The 20,125-nt window shown below is 39.9% G+C and overlaps 1 protein-coding gene across 12 annotated transcripts in view; it reads right to left on the reverse strand.

The window, feature by feature from the left end:
* Window positions 1-20,125, reverse strand: part of ZMIZ1 (zinc finger MIZ-type containing 1) — a 470,001-nt gene that overhangs the window by 127,129 nt on the left and 322,747 nt on the right. For 10 of the 12 annotated variants that reach the window (XM_089682518.1, XM_089682525.1, XM_089682519.1 and 7 more), the window contains 3 exons: window positions 19,894-20,005; window positions 14,848-14,961; window positions 13,076-13,181 (listed from right to left, as the gene is read on the reverse strand). In XM_089682518.1, the coding sequence (XP_089538644.1) occupies window positions 13,076-13,181; window positions 14,848-14,961; window positions 19,894-19,953 (280 nt within the window). In that variant the 5' untranslated portion in view covers window positions 19,954-20,005. Of the gene's footprint in view, window positions 1-9,283; window positions 9,304-13,075; window positions 13,182-14,847; window positions 14,962-19,893; window positions 20,006-20,125 lie in introns of those variants that run through there. The other 2 variants (XM_089682535.1, XM_089682527.1) reach the window with 2 other exon arrangements.

Consider the following 20,125-nt stretch of genomic DNA (forward strand, 5'->3'; position numbering starts at 1 on the left):
GGACAAACTTTAGTGAAGTTGTCCTTTAATAAATCCTCTACCCCATGAGCAGCCCACCTGGTATACTACTGAACTTTTGCTCCAGATTAAGTAATCTTTCCTTTGACAAGATCCTAGGCCAGTACCTTTTCATACTGTGCATGCACACTGTGACTCCATTCATTCCTATGGGTAAGCCATGATCATGGTGGCCTTAAGTGGTCCCTTTGAGTATAGCTTACCCATAGGAAGCTACATGCACAGTATGTAGTTGCAGTTGTCCAAAACTTACTGATGACTAAAAGATCAGCTAGGTCACATGAAAATTTAGCAAGTTGTCAAATCTGAGTGATAAGTGCAGTTGTGAAGGTTAGAACCTGGAATACAGGTATATACATAAAAAACTATCAAGTAAAGAGGGTCAAGGCAAAGCGGTAGGCAGTTTGGCTATCTGAAGAGAGCTTTATACAGACCTACCAGTCTTTCAAAGTGATAGGTGCCAGTTGAAGTGGAATGGACACCATAAGATGCCACCTAGCAGTTTGTGCCATAGACACGACAGTATGGATGACACAGAATTTTGGAAGAATATATTGTTTGATATATATTTACAATCTTCCAGACTATGTTAGTAGGCAGATGAATGCCCTCCTTTCAATCTGCTATCAATATCAATGCAGTGAATCTACACAGTCTGATAATGTGACCCCAGTCACCATCAGTGAAATGAAGAAAATGACTACAGTAATTAGACCACGTCTATAGTAACACTCCTATACATATTCTGTAATGTGACCGCCATCACTAGGAGTGTAATGAAGACCACGTCTATGGTAACGCTCCTATACATATTCTGTAATGTGACCGCCATCACTAGGAGTGTAATGAAGACCACGTCTATGGTAACGCTCCTATACATATTCTGTAATGTGACCGCCATCACTAGGAGTGTAATGAAGACCACGTCTATGGTAACGCTCCTATACATATTCTGTAATGTGACCGCCATCACTAGGAGTGTAATGAAGACCACGTCTATGGTAACGCTCCTATACATATTCTGTAATGTGACCGCTATCACTATGGGTGTAATGAAGACCACGTCTATGGTAACGCTCCTATACATATTCTGTAATGTGACTGCTATCACTATGGGTGTAATGAAGACCACATCTATGGTAACGCTCCTATACATATTCTGTAATGTGACCACTATCACTATGGGTGTAATGAAGACCACTTCTATGGTAACGCTCCTATACATATTCTGTAATGTGACCGCTATCACTATGGGTGTAATGAAGACCACGTCTACGGGAACGCTCCTATACATATTCTGTAATGTGACCGCTATCACTATGGGTGTAATGAAGACCACTTCTATGGTAACGCTCCTATACATATTCTGTAATGTGACCGCTATCACTAGGAGTTTAATGAAGACCACGTCTATGGTAACGCTCCTATACATATTCTGTAATGTGACCGCTATCACTAGGAGTGTAATGAAGACCACGTCTATGGTAACGCTCCTATACATATTCTGCTGTAGTAAACCTTACACATTGTTATTAAACAGTGCCATCCAGTGGCCAAACGTGCATTATGTATTTGGCCTCATTGAATAGTGTTGGTATACTTGTCTTCTACTACATGTCATGTCTTACAACCATCAGGAGCCAATATGAATTCCTATTGCAGGGTCACAAGCACTAAACACTGTGCATTCCCATCTGATCTTGTTGGAAGGGTGCACATTACTACCGTACATAGTATAGTAATCTGTTGCTTAATGTGGCCGATTGTGCAATGTCCAGGAAGCATTCCGGATATGCATGAACAGGAATTCATAGCAACCAAGATTTTAGCTTTTATCACAGCTGGCAGAACTGTTAAAACAATAATCGCTTATTGGGTGCTATTGGGTTCTGCTCTACATATACTGCCTTTTGACGGTTATTGAAAAAGCCTGGTTTTATCTTCAAGGCTAATTAGTTAAACAAACCTCTCCACCAGCATTATATTTTATTTATTAGGTGCCAGACAATCATTGGTGGTCTGTGATCAGAAACAGGATAAAAGTGTGAGAGATGAACCCAGGGCAGCACAGCTTTAAGAGCTTCTGCTTGTAAAGGTTTACCTGATGTAATACTAGTAAGTAGATAGTTAATAAGAGTGGATTACATGGAATTCTCTGATGGGTCTGTGAGGCACCAAAAGCAATTTTTAATTAACACATAAGAAGAAATTAGTGCACAGCTGAAATTTTCCAGTTTGTCAGTTTCTGCTAACTACAAATAGCCGATATATAAATACTCTGGCATGCTGGGCTAGCACCCTCCTCCAAGACTCTAATCTAGGGGATATTTTTAACCTGCTTGGAAATATCTCAGCCTACATTTATCTGTATGTCATAGCATGTGGTTTAAGGAAAGACAAATTACACTGCAGGGGTCAAGTTATCAGATATTGAACTGAAAATATAATTTCTAAGACTCTGTACTGGATTTCTACTGATCATCTGATTTCAGCTGCCTTAGAATGTCTTAATACTACACAAGAATTTGCTGTAAGCAGCCAATGCAATTAAGTTTTGGGAAAACAAATGTCAACCATATTTAAAGACCCTGATTTACCAAAAGCATATGTGAACCATCTTGTAAAACAACCCTATTCTGTTTAAAATATAAAGTTTAAGGCCAAACATTTATGTATACATACAAGAAAAATTATAAACACCTTTCTTCCCCACAAAATATTATAAATGCCTTTTATCCCCTTTTTTAAAAAGTGATCACATACTCTCAGCTCTCAGCTGCATACGGATCTTAGAGAGCTCGGGGGGGGGGGGGGGTTAGGTGAGAAACAGCAGTACACTGATCTTTCCAGTGATCCAGTGAATGGCTGTACATGGGGGGTGTCAGGACAAGTCTGATCCTTGGAGGAAAGCAGGCTGAGTTTCCAGCACAGATAGAGTACTGACCATGCAGTGCTCTCATGCCTAGTGTGGTCACTGTTTGATAGGAAAACAAAAAGGACTGTCAGGAACACTGGGGATTTCACACAAAGGAAGCAATACAAAGAACAGGATACTTTTTCATACAAGTAAATGGTACAGCAGGCATATATCAGGAATAAGAAATGTTGGGTTTACATATTTGAGAATAATAATGGGCACTTCTGAGTATCAGAACTCATTGTCACTTGGAAATGCATGCAGAGGAGCGATCAGTCCTGCTCATCACATGTGCTCCAGCATTGAACTCCGCTCAAGTCAGCAAGGGTAAAAAAAATGTTACAAGTTTGGTACTTTGAAAGAAGACAGCATCCTCTTCAACCTATATCTACTGTACATAAAAATAATATAGCACCATTTCTGGAACAGAAAATGGAGAAACACTGTTTCTGTACATTTGTCCTTTTGGTACAGAATTTGGAAATGCATTAGTACATCTCACAAGCATTTTGTGCTTTCTTTACTTGACAAGAGAGACTACACCCCTCTGTGGGAAGATCCTATTAGGGACTAGCACTCTGGACTTGCTTCCAGACATATAGATTATTCTATTAACAAAAAGCTATGCTGTCACAGTCTTACATCTTTGGGGAAATCTGTCAAGCCAGTTTAGGACTCTTTAATAGAGATTTGGAATTTTTAGATGAAATATAAGGTACTAGTAATAATATAATATAACAAAGGTACTGTTTAACTTTTAATTGAAACAGTCTTTAAGTGCCCAGTCACACTGGTGCGATTTGCGAATTGAAAATCGCACCTGAAATCGCATCTAATGAATGTCAGTGTCTTAACATATGCGATTTGTTGCAGTGTGATTTCTAAAGTAGTTCTAATAGCTCTAGTAGCAATAGTTCTAGTAGAAATAAAGTCTTCAGAAATTGCACTTGAAATCGCACACAAATCGCACGATTTTAAATCACTGCAGTGTGACGGGTGACTAACAGTCAGTTAAAAAAACAAAGACACTTTTATGGACCTTTTCACATAGGCTTTCTATTCAGGTCTGCCTGGCCATTATTCAGGTGGACCTGATTGGGAGCTCCATGCAGCCCTATAAGCAGGCTGATGTAACCAGATTTGTGTCCGTTTACATCTGCCTACCTCTGAGTCCAACCAGGTCCAAAAAACCAAAAAAAAAAAGGGGGAAAAAAAAGGGGATAAAAAAAAAAAAAAAAAGGAAAAAAAAGGACAGCATACCCTTTTCCATTTTTCCATGCCTAAATGTGACGAATTGGAGTAGCCTGATGTAAACAGACACCAGAGTCCATAGAGCTATCGCCGGTCTGCTGGGCACAAACTGAACAGGCAAGCATGTAAAAAAAAAAGTGACATCCGTTCCATTTGTCTCCGATTTATTAGGGGATCTGTTCACGGAATTCATGTTGATCAAAGTGGATTCCGCTCCATGTGAAAGTGCCCTAAAAAGGACATATCAGAATGATAATGCAATCAGGGGCGGACTGACAACTCATGGGGCCCCCGGGCAATAGGGGATCATGGGGCCCGTGTCTTTGCCTACACTCAAAAAAGCCTATAAAAAAAAGGTACCAGGGGCATTTCATGGGGCCCCCTACTGACCCCGGGCCCTCGGGTGGTGCGAGAGTGCTCGAATGGTCAGTCCGCCCCTGAATGCCATCTACTCTAAGAAACATTCATGGGATATTTTCTGAAGCTTGTACATGTACAGATATTTGTGTAAACATATGAAAGGTCATACTGATCTATGTACTTGCTAAATGAATGCAAGATAATGGCATTGTTCATCTGAGTGTCTAACAGGATGTCAGAATTCTAAAGATGCAAGTTCAGGGGGCATTTTGGAGTTTAACAACCAATGCTACAGTTAAACCTGTGCCAACTTTCCCATAACAGACTACACTGTACCAGCCCACCATCTACAAAAGCAGACAGTAGTCATGATACTTCATCAACTGTACTTTTGTGCAATACAAATACTGTCACTGTGTTTCTAATAACTGCAGGTTATGAGAACGAAAACAAAAGTAGTAGCCATGCTTTTAGCTTTATTTTATGTGAGGATTTCCTTCTGAAGTATTGTAATAAGAAGAGTTGTTTATATGGGCCAGTGACAACAACATAGGCACTTCTTAGAATTATCAAGCACTGTTAAAGCACTGTAAATAAGTATTGAGGAACAAGCACTTTAGCGAACAGTTAAAACTCCCACTTACAACCCCTCTAGTGACAGGTGTAGGAACAGTGGACCATCATAATGAGAAGAAGGGTCTGTGTTAGCAGCAAATGGGTCCTGCAGCTACCTTCAAAAAGATCTGGTCTGATCCAGGATGGCAGAAGACATAAAACAGGAGTGCAGAACCCCATTAAAAGTTGGTATAGCTTATTGCAAAAATAAAATAGCACAGTCACATTTCAGTTTCTGTAATTCAGCAAAGGGGTCAGTAGAGGGTCACACCATTTTGCATCAAAGGGCTACATGAGGCAGCAGTGGATAATCTCAGTGCCGGAAGTAAGGGGACTCACTCTAGGTGATGGTTCAAGCACAGAAAGCAGCGTATACTGCCACTGCTATTTTTTGTGGTCAAATACTCTATGTGTAGCAAAGGAGCGGTAACACATTTCAAGGGTGTTCCCTCTTTGGCAATCCCCCCACCCACTAAATGTGTCACCTTGAAGGTTGGTTTGACAAAGAGGGAACGCCCTCAAAACACATTACCGCCCCTTTGAGGCATGTAGAGTGTGTGACCACGAGGAATAATGGTGGCAGTACATGCCACTCTTAGTGCTTGAACCATCTGTCATCCAGAGCGGGTCCCCTTACTGCCAGCTCTATGATTATCCACTGCGGCCTCACACAGCAATTTGATGCAAAATGGTGCAACAATCTACTGACTTCTATGCTGAATTGCAGAAATTTGAATGTAAGTGTGCTATTTTTTTTTTCCAATAAACTATACTAGCTTTTAATGGGATCCTGAGCTCCTGTTTTATGCTTTATGTAAGTACTGAAGAAGGCCCAGTATCTTTTTGCTCATTCTAATATTTAAAATCAAGTGTTCCATGTTAGCATTTGCCCCTTTTGAGGTCTTTCATTGGAATAAAGATTTTTTTTTCCATCTGGCTATTGTTTATATTCTTTTTCTTGTTTTGTGAACAATGTTCGCATGCCAAACGCACCCTAAACATTTGTGTGGGAATTTGACTTTAGTACGCCATGCTACAGAGGCTAGACATAGGATACCATTAATGACGATTTTAGTTAATACCAAATGCAAGAGAAATGAAAAAGCAGATCCGTATTGGCATGGTAACAACCTAAACCCTCGGTGACACCCTCAGTATTGCACATGAGAACTGGATGCAAATTAAATCCATCAACAGGTAAGAGTTTGTGGGGCAACCTAGTGGCAAAGTATTTAATACTCACAGCACTGAGGTCTTGAGACCTATATATAGACAATGGGGTTGATTAACTAAAGGCAAGTAGACTGTACACATTTTCCCCAGAGCTTAGTGAATTTTGTGAATTCTTCAAATTTTGTAAAGAATACCCAATCAGGTGCAAGGAATAAAAAACACATTTTTGCTTGCACAGGATTGGATGATGGAAATCAGAGCTTCCCCACATTCTACATGCTCTGTTCAGGTTAGCTTGGGTTTTCCCTGGGTGCTCTAATATCCTTCTTAGTCCAAAAACATACTGGTACCTTAACTAGCTTTCACCCAAATTGGCTGGTCTGGGATGATCCATGTGTATGACTGTGTTAGGCACATTAGACTAAGGATATTTGGGGACAAATCTGTGCCCTGAATGGTTTACCAGTGCTATTTAAAAAAAAAAAAAAAAAAAATAAAATGTAAAATCGATAAAAATGAGATTTAACTACCATAAATGATTCACAACACACAGTACAAGGAAATTTTATATCAGTATATGCCATTTACTCTGGCTGCATTTGCTAAGCCTTGTAAATGAACTGCAGGTGGTATGAGCAAACTCCTGCATCTATTAACACACATTTGAGATGTGTGCATATTTTACAGCACTGTGTGGAGTGCGGGCAGAGGGCACAGAAAACAGCATCAGCCTTTAAAAAGGATTTTAAGTTTAGTATTAAATTAAACTGAAAGATAGTAAGAGCACCACTCACGTGTATCACATAGGCTGGAGGTCGGACAGCTCCATATATATAGTTTACTATGCACAGACACTACATTTCAAGAGGTCTAATTTCAGGTCATAGCACTGCACACCTCACACTTCTGTGTTTGTCAAGGAAAATGTCTTGCGGTTAGTAACATAGGTAAACCTTTCCTTGAATCAACAGAAAAGAAAGGCCTTGCTGAGTAGGGCAGACTTTCATTCTTTCTTACTGCCAACAGAACACATTTCTGTGCTATGTATTAATTGTGCAACACCATTTGTTCTACTAATATTAATTGTAAAGAATGAGCAGTAAATGTTGGCATTCGGTACCCAGGACCCTCACAACTGTGTATCACTACCTACCTCACCTCTACAAAATGCTAATTATGGCATGACTAAGGTCCACTTCACACCTGAGCATTCTGAAGCATGTTCCCCTAAAGCACTCAACGTTCAACATCAAGTTTTCCATTATATTCAATAGTGCCTAACCACTTTTGAATGTTGTGTTGCTTGAAGCTTGAAAACACATGGGCTTCTCTGAAGCAGAGTCACAAGTTTTTGGGCAGTATGGACTTCACTGGAAGCACTGGAAGAATACCTGCAAACGCATGCAACACACATTTTTTCTCCAATTTCTTGCCTTTATTTTCCTAGTAACCAACTTTTCACTGCTTAAAGAAAAAAATGCTGAAACTCAAAAAACATCTAACGCCTCTAACATGCGTAAAATACTCCAAAATATTTGAAGAAGCTCTAGCTCAATGTGAAAAAAGTCTTATGCAGTGACAGAGCAGTCAGAGCTCTTGCCGCATCTGTCAAGGTCATTTTTTTTCTTTGTAACAATACTCAATCAAAATATTGAAACAGCGTTTAAAGATTCATAAAGGAAAATGCACATGTTCATGTCCTTTAACCTGTTACATAGCAGTGATTATTGATGCAGCTGTACAGAAAAACCCTACCTGTTATTATAAACAGACATAGAAAAGGTATGAAAAATATATTTGATACAAGCTAAAAAAAAAAATAATCTGATACTAATAATATAAAAAGTCCTGAATGGAGGACAAAAACAATCTACAGGATTAGAAAGGGTTAACCTGTCCTAGGGGGAGCTGCTAAAAGGTCCCTCACTCTGAAAGCAAAATCATGTGTTTTTTCTCTGTATATCACCTTCTGGAGTCCCCCTCCCCCCATCCTTGAAATTCCTGGAGACTTTCAGAGCAAACAAACAGGAGAGAATGTGCCATGCAGACCAGAGAGAGTGGAGAGCTTCGGGGCCCATCCCTAATTGTGATATTAAAGGTAGTTTATGGACTGTCTGGTGTGGTCACTCACACCTCCACACTCCAGTGCAGGAGCAGCCTATGAAACCCTGCTCTCTGATGGGAAAGTAATTACCTTGCAGAGATTAATTGGTTGGGTTTGGCTCAGTGGGTATGAGTCTGGAACTCTTGGTGTTAGGTTTACACAGGAGTACATCTGCGCCCAATTATCCAGATGGCCTCTGTCCCTCCTTACTAACCCTCCCATTTCTCCACTCAGCTTGCTCTCTGGGGCATTTTAACCCTATTCATTGCCAGAGAGGATGATGGGATTTACATTTTGTTTCAGGCACACACCCACATGTGTAGGTAGTTGATGACTAATGCAGACAATTCTCACCTTCAGTGATGCTAACCTACTTAGATGTTAAGCCACTGGCACTGGATAAGCACACACAACTAAATGATGGAACATTTGACTGATCCACTGCAGAGCTCTTTTCTATCCATTATGATTTCTAACAAAGACAGACTATATTGTTTGTTTTCTTTAGTGCATCAAAAGAAACATTGGTGCAAAGGTATGCATGCTGTTGCTAACCTCCCCTAATAAAGTAGGTTCTCTGGCTGTCCAGCTGATCCAATTACTTCAGTGCTTTCTTGGTCAATGATCTGGAACAAGTGTTCAGTCTAGTTGCTGTGACCCCACCCAGACTTTCCTGGTCCACATGCTTGTTTTGGATTTATATCAGACTCAAAGTACTGACGTCACAAACTGCCAGGCTGCTAGCATCTTCCAAAGGTGGACAGTAGAGATGAGTTTGAGCATCCTCCAAAGTCACCTCTATCCAAACCTAAAAAAGCATGCTCTCAGACATCCTCTGAACTTACCTTTATTCAAAGTCGTGCTCTTTTTTTTAAGTCCAATCATCTGCGGGCCAAGTCATTCACTGCCCTGCAGCACACAATTATTTTAGCTCTTTGCCTTCAGTCCAGTTATAATTTTTTTTCACATTTATATTACAGTTCTGTATGATTGGTACTGACTATCCAAATATACTAGTGTACAGGAACTCCAAATTAATTTTTCCTAAGGGTAACAGGCACAAGGTTCCTTCATTCCTATCCCAAGGTGAGCAACAAAGATAGCTAAAACTTATCCAGAAGGTTTCATCCTCGGTCATTTTTAATCCTATACTCTAACACCTGCCACTGGCAGTCAACACTAAAGCAAGCATTTCTCTCAAGATGGTCCTGCATATCAATTCTATGCCTTGCCAAATGCTACCAATAAAAGGGATGAATACCAACAGTGGTACTATTCCTGGGAAATGGATAACCGCAGTGTGTAAAAGGATTTCTATTAAAACTTCAGTATTCTCTCAAGCAGTTTACACACATAGGCTCTAACCTAACCTATTCATTCTTCAAATCACTGACAACTGTCATTCCTTCATACATATGAACAAAACTAACTATATTTACCACTGAAGTCACCAACAGAGTACTGCAAAGTGAACATAAGATTTTCTTTGTAAAACACATTAGAAAGGTAGAAAGGAACACTGCATACTGAAACCGCTTACAGAAAAAGATACTTATAGAATTGCGTAGGAAAACTTAATTGACATATAGAACAAAGTTAGATGGACTTTTTTTTTAAACCACTTCACCAGATTCAGGGACTATTTTTATGTCTCTGCATTGCTTCCAGAAACATTCATTTTAATGCTAGGCTTACATGTATTGGTGAGGAAGCCTTTACTACCCAATCAATCAAACTAAATATAAATGGAACTGCAAGTTACACACATGGATCACCTAAATCTGCCTATCCAGAACAGAAGTGTTTGATGTGGGCCTTCATGTCCGTACTGAGCATATTGAGAGATTTTACTATTGCCACATGGATAGTTTTATAAACAAATGTCTGTATACATCTGAGTGAAATGGTGTTAAAGTGACACCAAGTGTACAGGGGGGTATTTTTATTGGACATCTGTTCAGTGGTGCACCCCACCCTATGACAACCTATCACACTGCCAGCCTCTGCCCATGTACATGTTGTCGCAGTACAACAATGTGGACCTGCCCTAAATTAAACTTATACTAGGAGAAATACAAAGGCTGCCATTGTCAATGGCTGTCAAGCCGAATTATCTGCTTTCATATTTTCTGATATGTTGATCCTGAACAAGTAGATAGCAACTGCAGACAGGACTCCTGATCTAAATACTTTCTGTTTCAATAAGTTTTTATTAAAGATGTTTTTAATGAATACAAGACATACATTTACAGAGATTTAAACTGTACAGTCCAATGCAACTGAAAGGCCTGATGTCAAGTAAACACCAATGTGCTGTCTGAAAGTATGCATCACATTACGGAGACCAAAGTTTTTAAATAACTAGAATACAAAAAGTAATAAAGGTGTTTTGGGTCTTGTCTTACATTTATCCTAAAAGGGCGAGTGTTTACTTTACAATAGTATGGTCTGGACCACTCCTGGGCTTAGTCTGGTAGCATAAGTATAAATTTCAAAATTTAACCAGTTTCCAGAGAGAGAGAAGTAGTGAAGCAGGTGAAAGTAAAAAAAGAAAACTAGGCATAGAGAAGAAAAAAGATAAGATCAGTCTCTAGGGTTTCCAAAGAGACCCAAAGGGAATGGGTGGTTGTAGTGTGAGAATTGGTCAATTTGCATGGCTGTATAATAGTTGTTGATATAGTATTTTCTAAGTTATGCATGGTTTGATGTTGCCCAAAATTAAATGTAGGAATTTTTTTTTAGAGAATATGCAGTATATGTGCAGGGATTTTGATAATGAGCACTCGAAAGGGGTATATAAGTTTAGGAGGAAGGGTGATTTAAACAGCCATGATGCGCCTCAGCCAGTACATGTGATATTTTTCCACTATTTAACAGGTGATTTTTTTCCCACTATTTAGTAAGGAGACAGAGTTGTGGTAGGAGAGCAGGGTAACTAGCTGTTCACAGGGTATTGTAGGAGGTGGTGATGTGGACCCATAAGGAGAGCAGGGTAACTAGCTATCCCCAGGGTATTCTAGGAGGTGGTGATGTAGATTCCTAAGTAGATTTGCAGTGGAATAGGAAAGGAAGCCTAAAGTGGAGAACAGATTTAATGGGATAAGAAAATATTCAGAGCATGGCATTCGTTATTCATCTACATCAGGGGTGGGCAACTGTGGCCCTCCAGCTGTTGTAGAACTAAAAGTCCCATGAGGCATTGCAAAACTGAATTACAAGCATGACTCCCAAAGGCAGAGGCATGATGGGACTTGTAGTTCACCAACAGCTGGAGGCCCACAGTTGCCCACCCCTGATCTACATAGATAGACCTGAATAGTGCTGGAATTTAACTATGAACTAGAATCACCCCGCATTTTTAGGTACTATTGAAATGAATGGCACCTAAACACGCTGATGTGCAATTTGACATTTTAAAAGCGTTTTGAAATCGCAAAACAAAATTGCGATTCAAAAACGCCTATATGTGAACGGAGCCTTAAGGCTAGATATACGCGTTAAAATTTCTCTTGTTCAGCCATGCTGAAATTTGACCCAGCATTAGAGAAATCCAGGAGTATGTAGAAGAGAGTAACTTAAAGCTGAATGAGTAGAAATTCTAAGCGGAGATTACTGAACCCGAGGGGAAATGCGGTGTTTAAAATACAGTAATACTGTATATGCAATATAGATATAAAATGGTGATTATGAGTAACTGGTTTTTATAAGTATTGTTCATTTCTCTCGATCATATGTCTTTCATCCCCACCACCATCTTTTTATCAGCTTGGTTGGCAAGGAGCTATACTGTAGCACAGTGTAGGATTTATTCACCCAGCACAGCTATAACAAGGCAACTACACTGTCTGCATAACTTGGGCTGGATCCAGTTCAGCAGGGCTCACCAGCACCATGTGCATACAAAATGCTTCTGCTGGCAGTGAGGTCCTAATGACTCATTCACAGCATGTATGAACTCCTTCCTCCGATTTGTGACTAGAACATACAGAGGGATGGCAGGTCAATGGCAAAATTACACAGAAAGCTTTTTTTCCCTTCCTTATTTTCCAGACATAATTTGAAGTCATAAATCACTACAAAGACAGCTGACCTCAAAGGCTCCTTGGCGGTGAGTGTGGAAACCCTTGGAGCGAGATTCTAACCTTCCACTAGTCCATGCTAAGGAGGAGCAACAGAGATGTGCTGGCTTGTGCTTAAAAATGAAGGTCTGTTTAACTCCAAGAAAACTGAAACTGTTTTTTTTTTTTTTGTGTACTAAGAACTGACTACAGGTGTCTCAATAAAGTAACTGCACCCCATACAATACAAGTTCATTGAGGCCTAATAGTTTGTAGATTGGATGTTGCCTGATGTTACAAACGCTGTCTGAACCTGCCTTCACTCTGCGCAATGAAAAACCTGCTTACAGCAGATGTGAACACTGTAACACTGTATGTTTGTCACAGGGTCATTTTAATAAGGAGTTAAGAAAGAAAGCAGATCTGGCAGGTAACCACCATAGTAAACCGTTGCTAAGCAACAATGTGCAAATAATATACACTGCAGGTCCTGGCTTGTGTGGAGCACAGCACTCAGTAGACAATCTCCTGTTTGTTAAGGAGAAAAAAAAGTGTAAATATTAATTGCTTGCTTCCTACCGGCTGATTTGGGAGTGAACTTGTCTCTGTTGGCTGCACATACAGCTAGAAGTCTGTATCCAAGGTCCAGATCGAAGCCTTGCTGTGCGGCTACTCTGCTAACCACCTGCAGGATGGAGGAAAATTATCTCAACAGAGAAAGCAACATGGTGTTCATCAACCTTCTTACAATGTCCAAAATGTACCAAAGTACAGAATGCAATGTAAAAAGTGAGCTAACTGTATGCCTGAATGAGTGAATGACAATACGGCCAGGACAAGATGACCAACATTAAACCTGCAGCAGAATTTGGTGTAAACTTGTTATTAGGGCTTAGTTTCAAGACACACTGTTTAAAATTAGCTGATTAACACTGGTGCCACTAGACCTCAGCACCCAGGGCATAGGCCACGGGTTTCCTGTTGGGTGTCAAGGGATTAGGGACATCAAGTCACCCAGAAGACACTGATGGACAAAGCGATTACCCGCTCTACAGACCCTCTATAGTTCCAGTGCTGACATCGCTCATCAGAGTCAGCGGGAGGAAAGCGAAGGACATCTTCTCTGTCTCAGGTCAGGTAACTGATTAGTGACACAAATGAACCATTTAGTGTCAAAGTAAAGGGGCAATTCCCCACTGCCCACCAATGCAAAAGGGGGGGTGTCTTTGCTAATAAACAGCACTGTAAAGGAAGGGGACTTCTTCAGTGACCAACAACCTAAGAAGGGCCCTGCACATTACCACTGAGGAGGGGAGCACTTTGTCACGATCACAGAATTTTAAAATGAATTCCACAGACAAACTATGGACCACGGCAATCTGTGAGCCAGTGTGCCCAAGGGAGGCCATAGTTCTTTCACAATTATCCATAGAGGTTCACTCTTGGAATTTATCTAGTCATGAGAAAATTACTAAGTAATAAGTTCTAATTCTTGAAGTTATGGAAAGGACACAAGCAGCCCAGTCTACATTGCCAGGGTTTTTTAAAAAAAAGGGTGTCAGTGTGCTAATTGTTTTGCCATTAGTATAGGGCAGTGGTGGCAAACCTATCTTCCATGTGCTGCAGGGGGCATGCAGAGCCCTCTCTGTCGGTACGTGAACCAAGTCGCCCCAGCATCGCCTAAGCAGCCGAGCATCAGAGAACAGTGCACATAGGGGCATGTGCATGCTTGGAAAGGAGTAGCAACCCAAGGTAATGACGTCACAAGCCGCGACTCATCGAGCTTTCGCATGTCCGGTCAGTGCGCTGCCAAGGATATATATTGGACTGGCTGTCAGTTTTAATACATTTGTTTTTATTAACAAAAGATTTTAGCTTGTGCTGGTGGTCAGTAGAACTTTGCTCCCTTGTGCTGGTGGTCAGTGGAACTTTGCCCCCTTGTGTGTGCTGGTGGTCAGTGGAACTTTGCCCCCTTGTGCTGGTGGTCAGTGGAAGCTCTGTTATTGTGTTTTTCTTTTAAGACAAAAGATGTTAATGTATGGGTTGTTTTTTCTAAACTCAGTATTCAGGTTTAATTGCAGTGTTGGCACTTTGTGGTAAATAAGTTGGTTTTGGGTTGCAGTTTGGGCACTCCGTCTCTAAAAGGTTCGCCATCACTGGTATAGGGAAATGAACAGTTATTGGCTGAGCAATATGAATATCAATAAAACTAGTTTGGTCAATATACCAACTTAGCAGTCTTGCCCTCTAAGTTGCCCTGAAGGCCAGGAAAATCAGGGCAGAGATAAATTACAAGCAGCTAGCCAGAGAATGAAATTGCTGAAGAGAACATGACTGGCCAAACAACATACCGTTAAACAGCCCATTAGGCTCTGTTCAAAGGGTCTTTGAAATGCTCGAGGGTCTCCGCACCAGTCCAAGAGTTCAGTAGCCGCATTGTGGAAGTTTGCTGGGTTTTGTAAGTGCTAAAAGGAAATAAAAACACAAAAAAGTAAGAAGAAAATCTAACAAGCAGCCCATGACTAGCTACAAACATAAGATAGCAGTCAAGAGATCACATTACCACACAATTGTTTTAATCATAAAGTAAAAGCATGCACTGAGCAGATACCCCAGTCCCAGCCTTATCGTAAGGGGAATAGCAGGGATTGTCAATTTTTGATGACTAGCCCCCCTTTACCCACCCCTAAAAAGACATACAACCATTCTCTGTTCCTGTTGACCATTACTTGTCAGACTGGGCATCTGTGGGTATATGGTTTGTAAATAAGCTCTCTAATATATCTTTTAATCAAAAGAAAAACAGCACTTCCCAATATACCAAATACAAATACACTTCTACATTTTCTTTATGGTAATTTTTTATGACCGGTTTTTACAGTTTAAATATGGTAAAAACATTTTTACATGTATGGGGACAGTGCTGATATGCGTGTTAAACCCCCCCCCCCCCCCAAAGAAAAAACTAACTCTTCAAAAATGAACAGAAAACCTATATAGGATCTTCATGTACATGCACTTCCAAGCTTTTATGTACATGGTATTATAGCAGCCACAGCAGGCGTTCACTGCAGCTTCTATAGTGACCTGTACACATCAGAATGGAAGTGCAGTTTCTACTGCACATGCACGGCTTGGAGCCCCTTTACCGCAGATGCGTGATATTTCACTGGGCTGGCGAGGCAGAGCAATCGGCGCTATTTCCTGAATACTGAGGCCAGGGCTTCGTTTGACCTCACTACAAATGGCTGCTCACAATAGCAACATGGGGGATAGAAACAGGTTGGTTTCACACAGAAAACGTAAGCTGATACTTACCATTTCCAAATTCTGTTGTACAATGTTTAAACCTCATACTGATGTTCTTTTTCTATTCAGTGAGTTTGACTGTAGTCCCTCTTTAACCAATCTCTATCACTGATTTTGGGTGTATGTTTACAATAGTGCGCTGAAAACCTGCTCAAATTCTTAACGGCCTACTTCAACCAAAGTATTTTATTTATTTAAATTTTAGATGAATGGGAAAGTGTCAGGTCTGTCAGGCTTAATTTCTGCCTGTAACTACTGTACACTTCCCCTCACTGCCTGTCCCTGTGATACCTATACAAGAAATAAGGAAGTAGGAAGATGCCTCCTCAATAGGGATACACGTCAATAAAACCTGACAGATGCTCCAACTCTTCTCAGATCCATCCAAAACAAAATATTAGGCTTTGGATAAAGTTGAGCTTTCTGTTACAACATGCCTTAATGTGATGTGTATTTTCAGCTATACTAGAAAACCATGTATAAAAAAAAAAAAAAAGCAGACATAGTAAAGCAGCTGTTTTCATGACCTGCAATTACTGAATTACTGATTACTTTTGTCTTTAGTACTGTTTGTTTTCCCTGATTGCCATACAAGGGCATATCAAGCTGTCAAACAATTCTAGTGCTCTGGCCACCCACAATGATGGCTAAAGCGGACTAAAATTTTATTTCTGGGTACCCACATTGATGTCTGTATTGCTGAAAGGACAATGGCACGAGAACCTATATACATATACAAATCATATACACACCCTGTTATGATTGCCATTTTGATCACATCTGTCTATTTTAAATTGTGTGGATCTGTAAGCCTTAAAGCAGTATTAAACCCAAAACAAAAAAAAAGTAATATATTGCAGCTTTAGATATAATAGCTGCAATAGTTTTTTTTCCCTCTCTTAACACCTGGTAATCTGGCCAGTAACAACCTCCTGGATGAAGGAGCACAGGGGGCACCTTTGGACAGCAGCATTGGCAGTATGGGGTAGGGGAGTGTTCGATGTACTAGCAGTTTTAGATACACTAACAAATTGAAGCCAAACTCCAGATAATACTTTTTAAGCAGTTAAAGTAGTTTTTTTTTTATCTTTGGGATAAAGGTTTTACATAAACAAAAGCTGATCATTTTAGGCACCCCTGCCAATGTTAAATGGTTTGCTACACAAATGTAAACTTATGCATTCTGCTGGAGAGATTCTTTTATAGAAAAACAGACTTACTTGGCTATATCATCAGATGAAAAATAAAGAAAAAAAAATAAAACTAATGCAGCAATAACATCTAAGAACTGGTAAGCTGCAATATAATAAATGTTTGATTATGCTCTTAATACTGCTTTATGTCCACAAGTCAATTACTGGAAGAAAAGATGTAAAAGGGTCCTTTCTTGGTCCATACTCTATCCATGTGTACCAATATGTAATATTATTTTACAGAATGTATATAACACCAACAGTTGGTGCAGTGTTTTACAAAATGGAGGGAGATAATACAATTGCAATGCAACTCAGTACAAGAGGGATCAGACGGCCTTCCTCATTCCAGTTTAAAATCTAATAGTAATAAGCATTTGTTGAAAAGGAAGTCAGGAATAAAGAAATATTTTTTTTTTTTTACAGTGGAAACAGGCAAAATAGGTGAAGAAAAGTGAAAGACATGAATCTTTGAATTAGCCTTTCTAATGGAAAGAACTTGCCAAGGCACACTGGTATGCTAAGGGATGTGTGGGATCATATTAATGTCTGTAGATTGGCTCTACAAATCAGTCATGTGACCCTGCCCACATAGACTACATTACATTCCAGAGTATATTAAAGCAGATAACATTTGTCTGCTACATGAAGTCTGTCCTTTTCCTAGATAACTGCACGTCCCATGACCTATTAGATCATTGGGTTTGTCTAGAACATCAAGGGCTAGGACACTATGCATAGAATGTAGTTGATATCTATTTGTTTTTTGGTCCTTTTTTTTTTCTTTCCCTAATTTCACTCAGTACTGCAAGACCGCTGAATCGGGAAAGTCACTGTGTAGTATGAGCTGTCCCATTCTGTCTAATAAGGCCGATAAGCAATATAAGGGTCCATGCACACTGGGTATAAAAAAAAAAAAAAACCTATAAAAAGCAAACACCCATAAACTCTCAAACTCTTCAAGAGGTTCTGCCATTTAATTCCCCAAGTGTGCATGGACCTAAGCAAGTTTATAATGCTGATTCTGTCATATAAGGAGAAACACTGTTTAAAATAAACATGTGTATGACGCATAGGAATGAACAACCATTGCAAAAAGAGTTTGATTTAGATCTAGTACACAAGATGTAAATTACTGACTGCAGTCAAAGTGGGGTATTGTACTTGAATGTCAGGAGATTGACTTACCCAAAAGGCACACATCAAATGAAAAAGCCTTCCCAGCCTCAAAGTGCTTTGTTGGAATCTGCCTGAGGTTTCTAGGCATTATGTGTAGATGAGGCCCTTAAAAGAACTCAAGGGATGATTTGGTGTAATGAGTCATCACTGTCACGTTTACCAGATCACTCAGAAACCTGGCCAATAGCATACCCTGGATGGCCCTAGCTAGGTGACTAGACTAGTGTAGGCCTATCGGAAAAACAATTTTCAAAGCCTTTCATGCATAGGAATTTCAAACCTTACCCTATGAGCTTACCTACACAGAAAATAATTATAATAATGATAAATAATTGGAGAATACATCGTATAACCCTTGTAACAATGAAACCTCACCGTGTACCTAGGGGGTCAATTACCATCTTGGGATACTTCACGTACAAATAGTTTTTCCAAGCACATAACAAAAGCATACCAGCCCATTCACAGTATGTGTTCCAGTGAAATGCATAGACTGAACACACTACAACATATGTGCTTTTTAGCACACCACAACATATGTGCTTTTTAGCACACCACAAAGCACATGTGTGAACCGTCTGTGCCTTGTAGTGTGCTATGTTGGGGGAACAAAGTGCAGGTTCAACTTGGGTACGTTTAGATCCACTGCCAACTCATTCAAAATGATTTACACAGTTCAGCTTAACGCATGAAAACTTTAGGTAAAACCTAAGCTTAGGTAGAAACCAATAAACAAAAATCAGCATGAAGGACATCACTTATAGTCAGTAGGATGTGTTCCTTGTGCTGCTGTCTCCACTATTATTTTATAGAAGCTGTACTGTAGATTCTGTGAATGAAATAAGATCTATAAATGGAGGGGGGTGGACCTTTCAATAATTTTCCAATCCTCCATTCAAAGAAGCTATAGCGCAACTATGGAGGAGCTGGATGGGCATAGTAAGGCACTCTTGATGTGTGCCTGTTACAACTTCATTGGTACTAGTACCCCCAGCTGCACTGGAAGATTATGGCGGCAGGGGGGGGAAGGGGGCCATGAAGGAAGCTTTCAGCTAACAGCGGAGACAACAACACTAGGGAATGACTGTAAGTAATATATGTGGGAGGTATACTATCTGCCAAAGGAATTTTATTTTGTTCAAGCTGAACTTGAGATTTGCACAGCCCTATTAGGCAGTACAGCCAGGTTGGTTACCAGACCTTTCTCTACTGTAACCAGAACAATGTAGTTGGGTCACCTCCCTGTTTATAACATGTGACTGATCATTGAAAGACAGCAGCAGATGGTTAAGCTCATCTGTCGCTCTCTTTGCAGCAGGTTCCATGTCACCCCATTAGCATGTAGCATACCTGACCTTCCTCGAGCAATGCCCCTACAGGGAATTTAAAAAGGCCAATACTACGCTAAATTCAGGTGCTTATACAAGGCTAATTTAAATACATTTACAGGCATTTTAATGAAAACAAAACATTATATGGTGTTATTTTATACATGCACAAAAGCCCATTCTAAACCCTCTGATTGGTGCACAATTTTGGCACTGTGGAAAAAAGAAGGCTAGAGCAACCTCAACATATCTTCGTATCATCTGATGCTATAATAAAAATATCCACACAAAGCATGTTCCTGGCAGTACATGGCCTATTTAATCTCTCTAATATGTAGGAATATTTATTAGAGTGTTGAAGATGCTAATTCATAAAATGTTGTAATACCTGTTTTATGCACTGCAGACGATCATTAGTCTGCTGTATATGCCTGTCCATAGAGTTCATCCTGACAATGACTGCTCTGCTTCTACCTGAAAGCCATGAAAGGTCTTCAAACCTACAAGATAAAGAAACAAGTTAACACTTTTTTTTATTAAGTAATGTAGTGTTTTCTGTTGAAAACAAAAAACAGATACAATACACTAACAGACATTTACAAATGCAATCACTGTGAAAA

The sequence above is a fragment of the Staurois parvus genome, unplaced genomic scaffold (assembly GCF_062004578.1).
Source record: "Staurois parvus isolate SC_StPar_1 unplaced genomic scaffold, SC_StPar_1.0 ptg000291l, whole genome shotgun sequence".
Lineage (NCBI taxonomy): Eukaryota > Metazoa > Chordata > Amphibia > Anura > Ranidae > Staurois > Staurois parvus.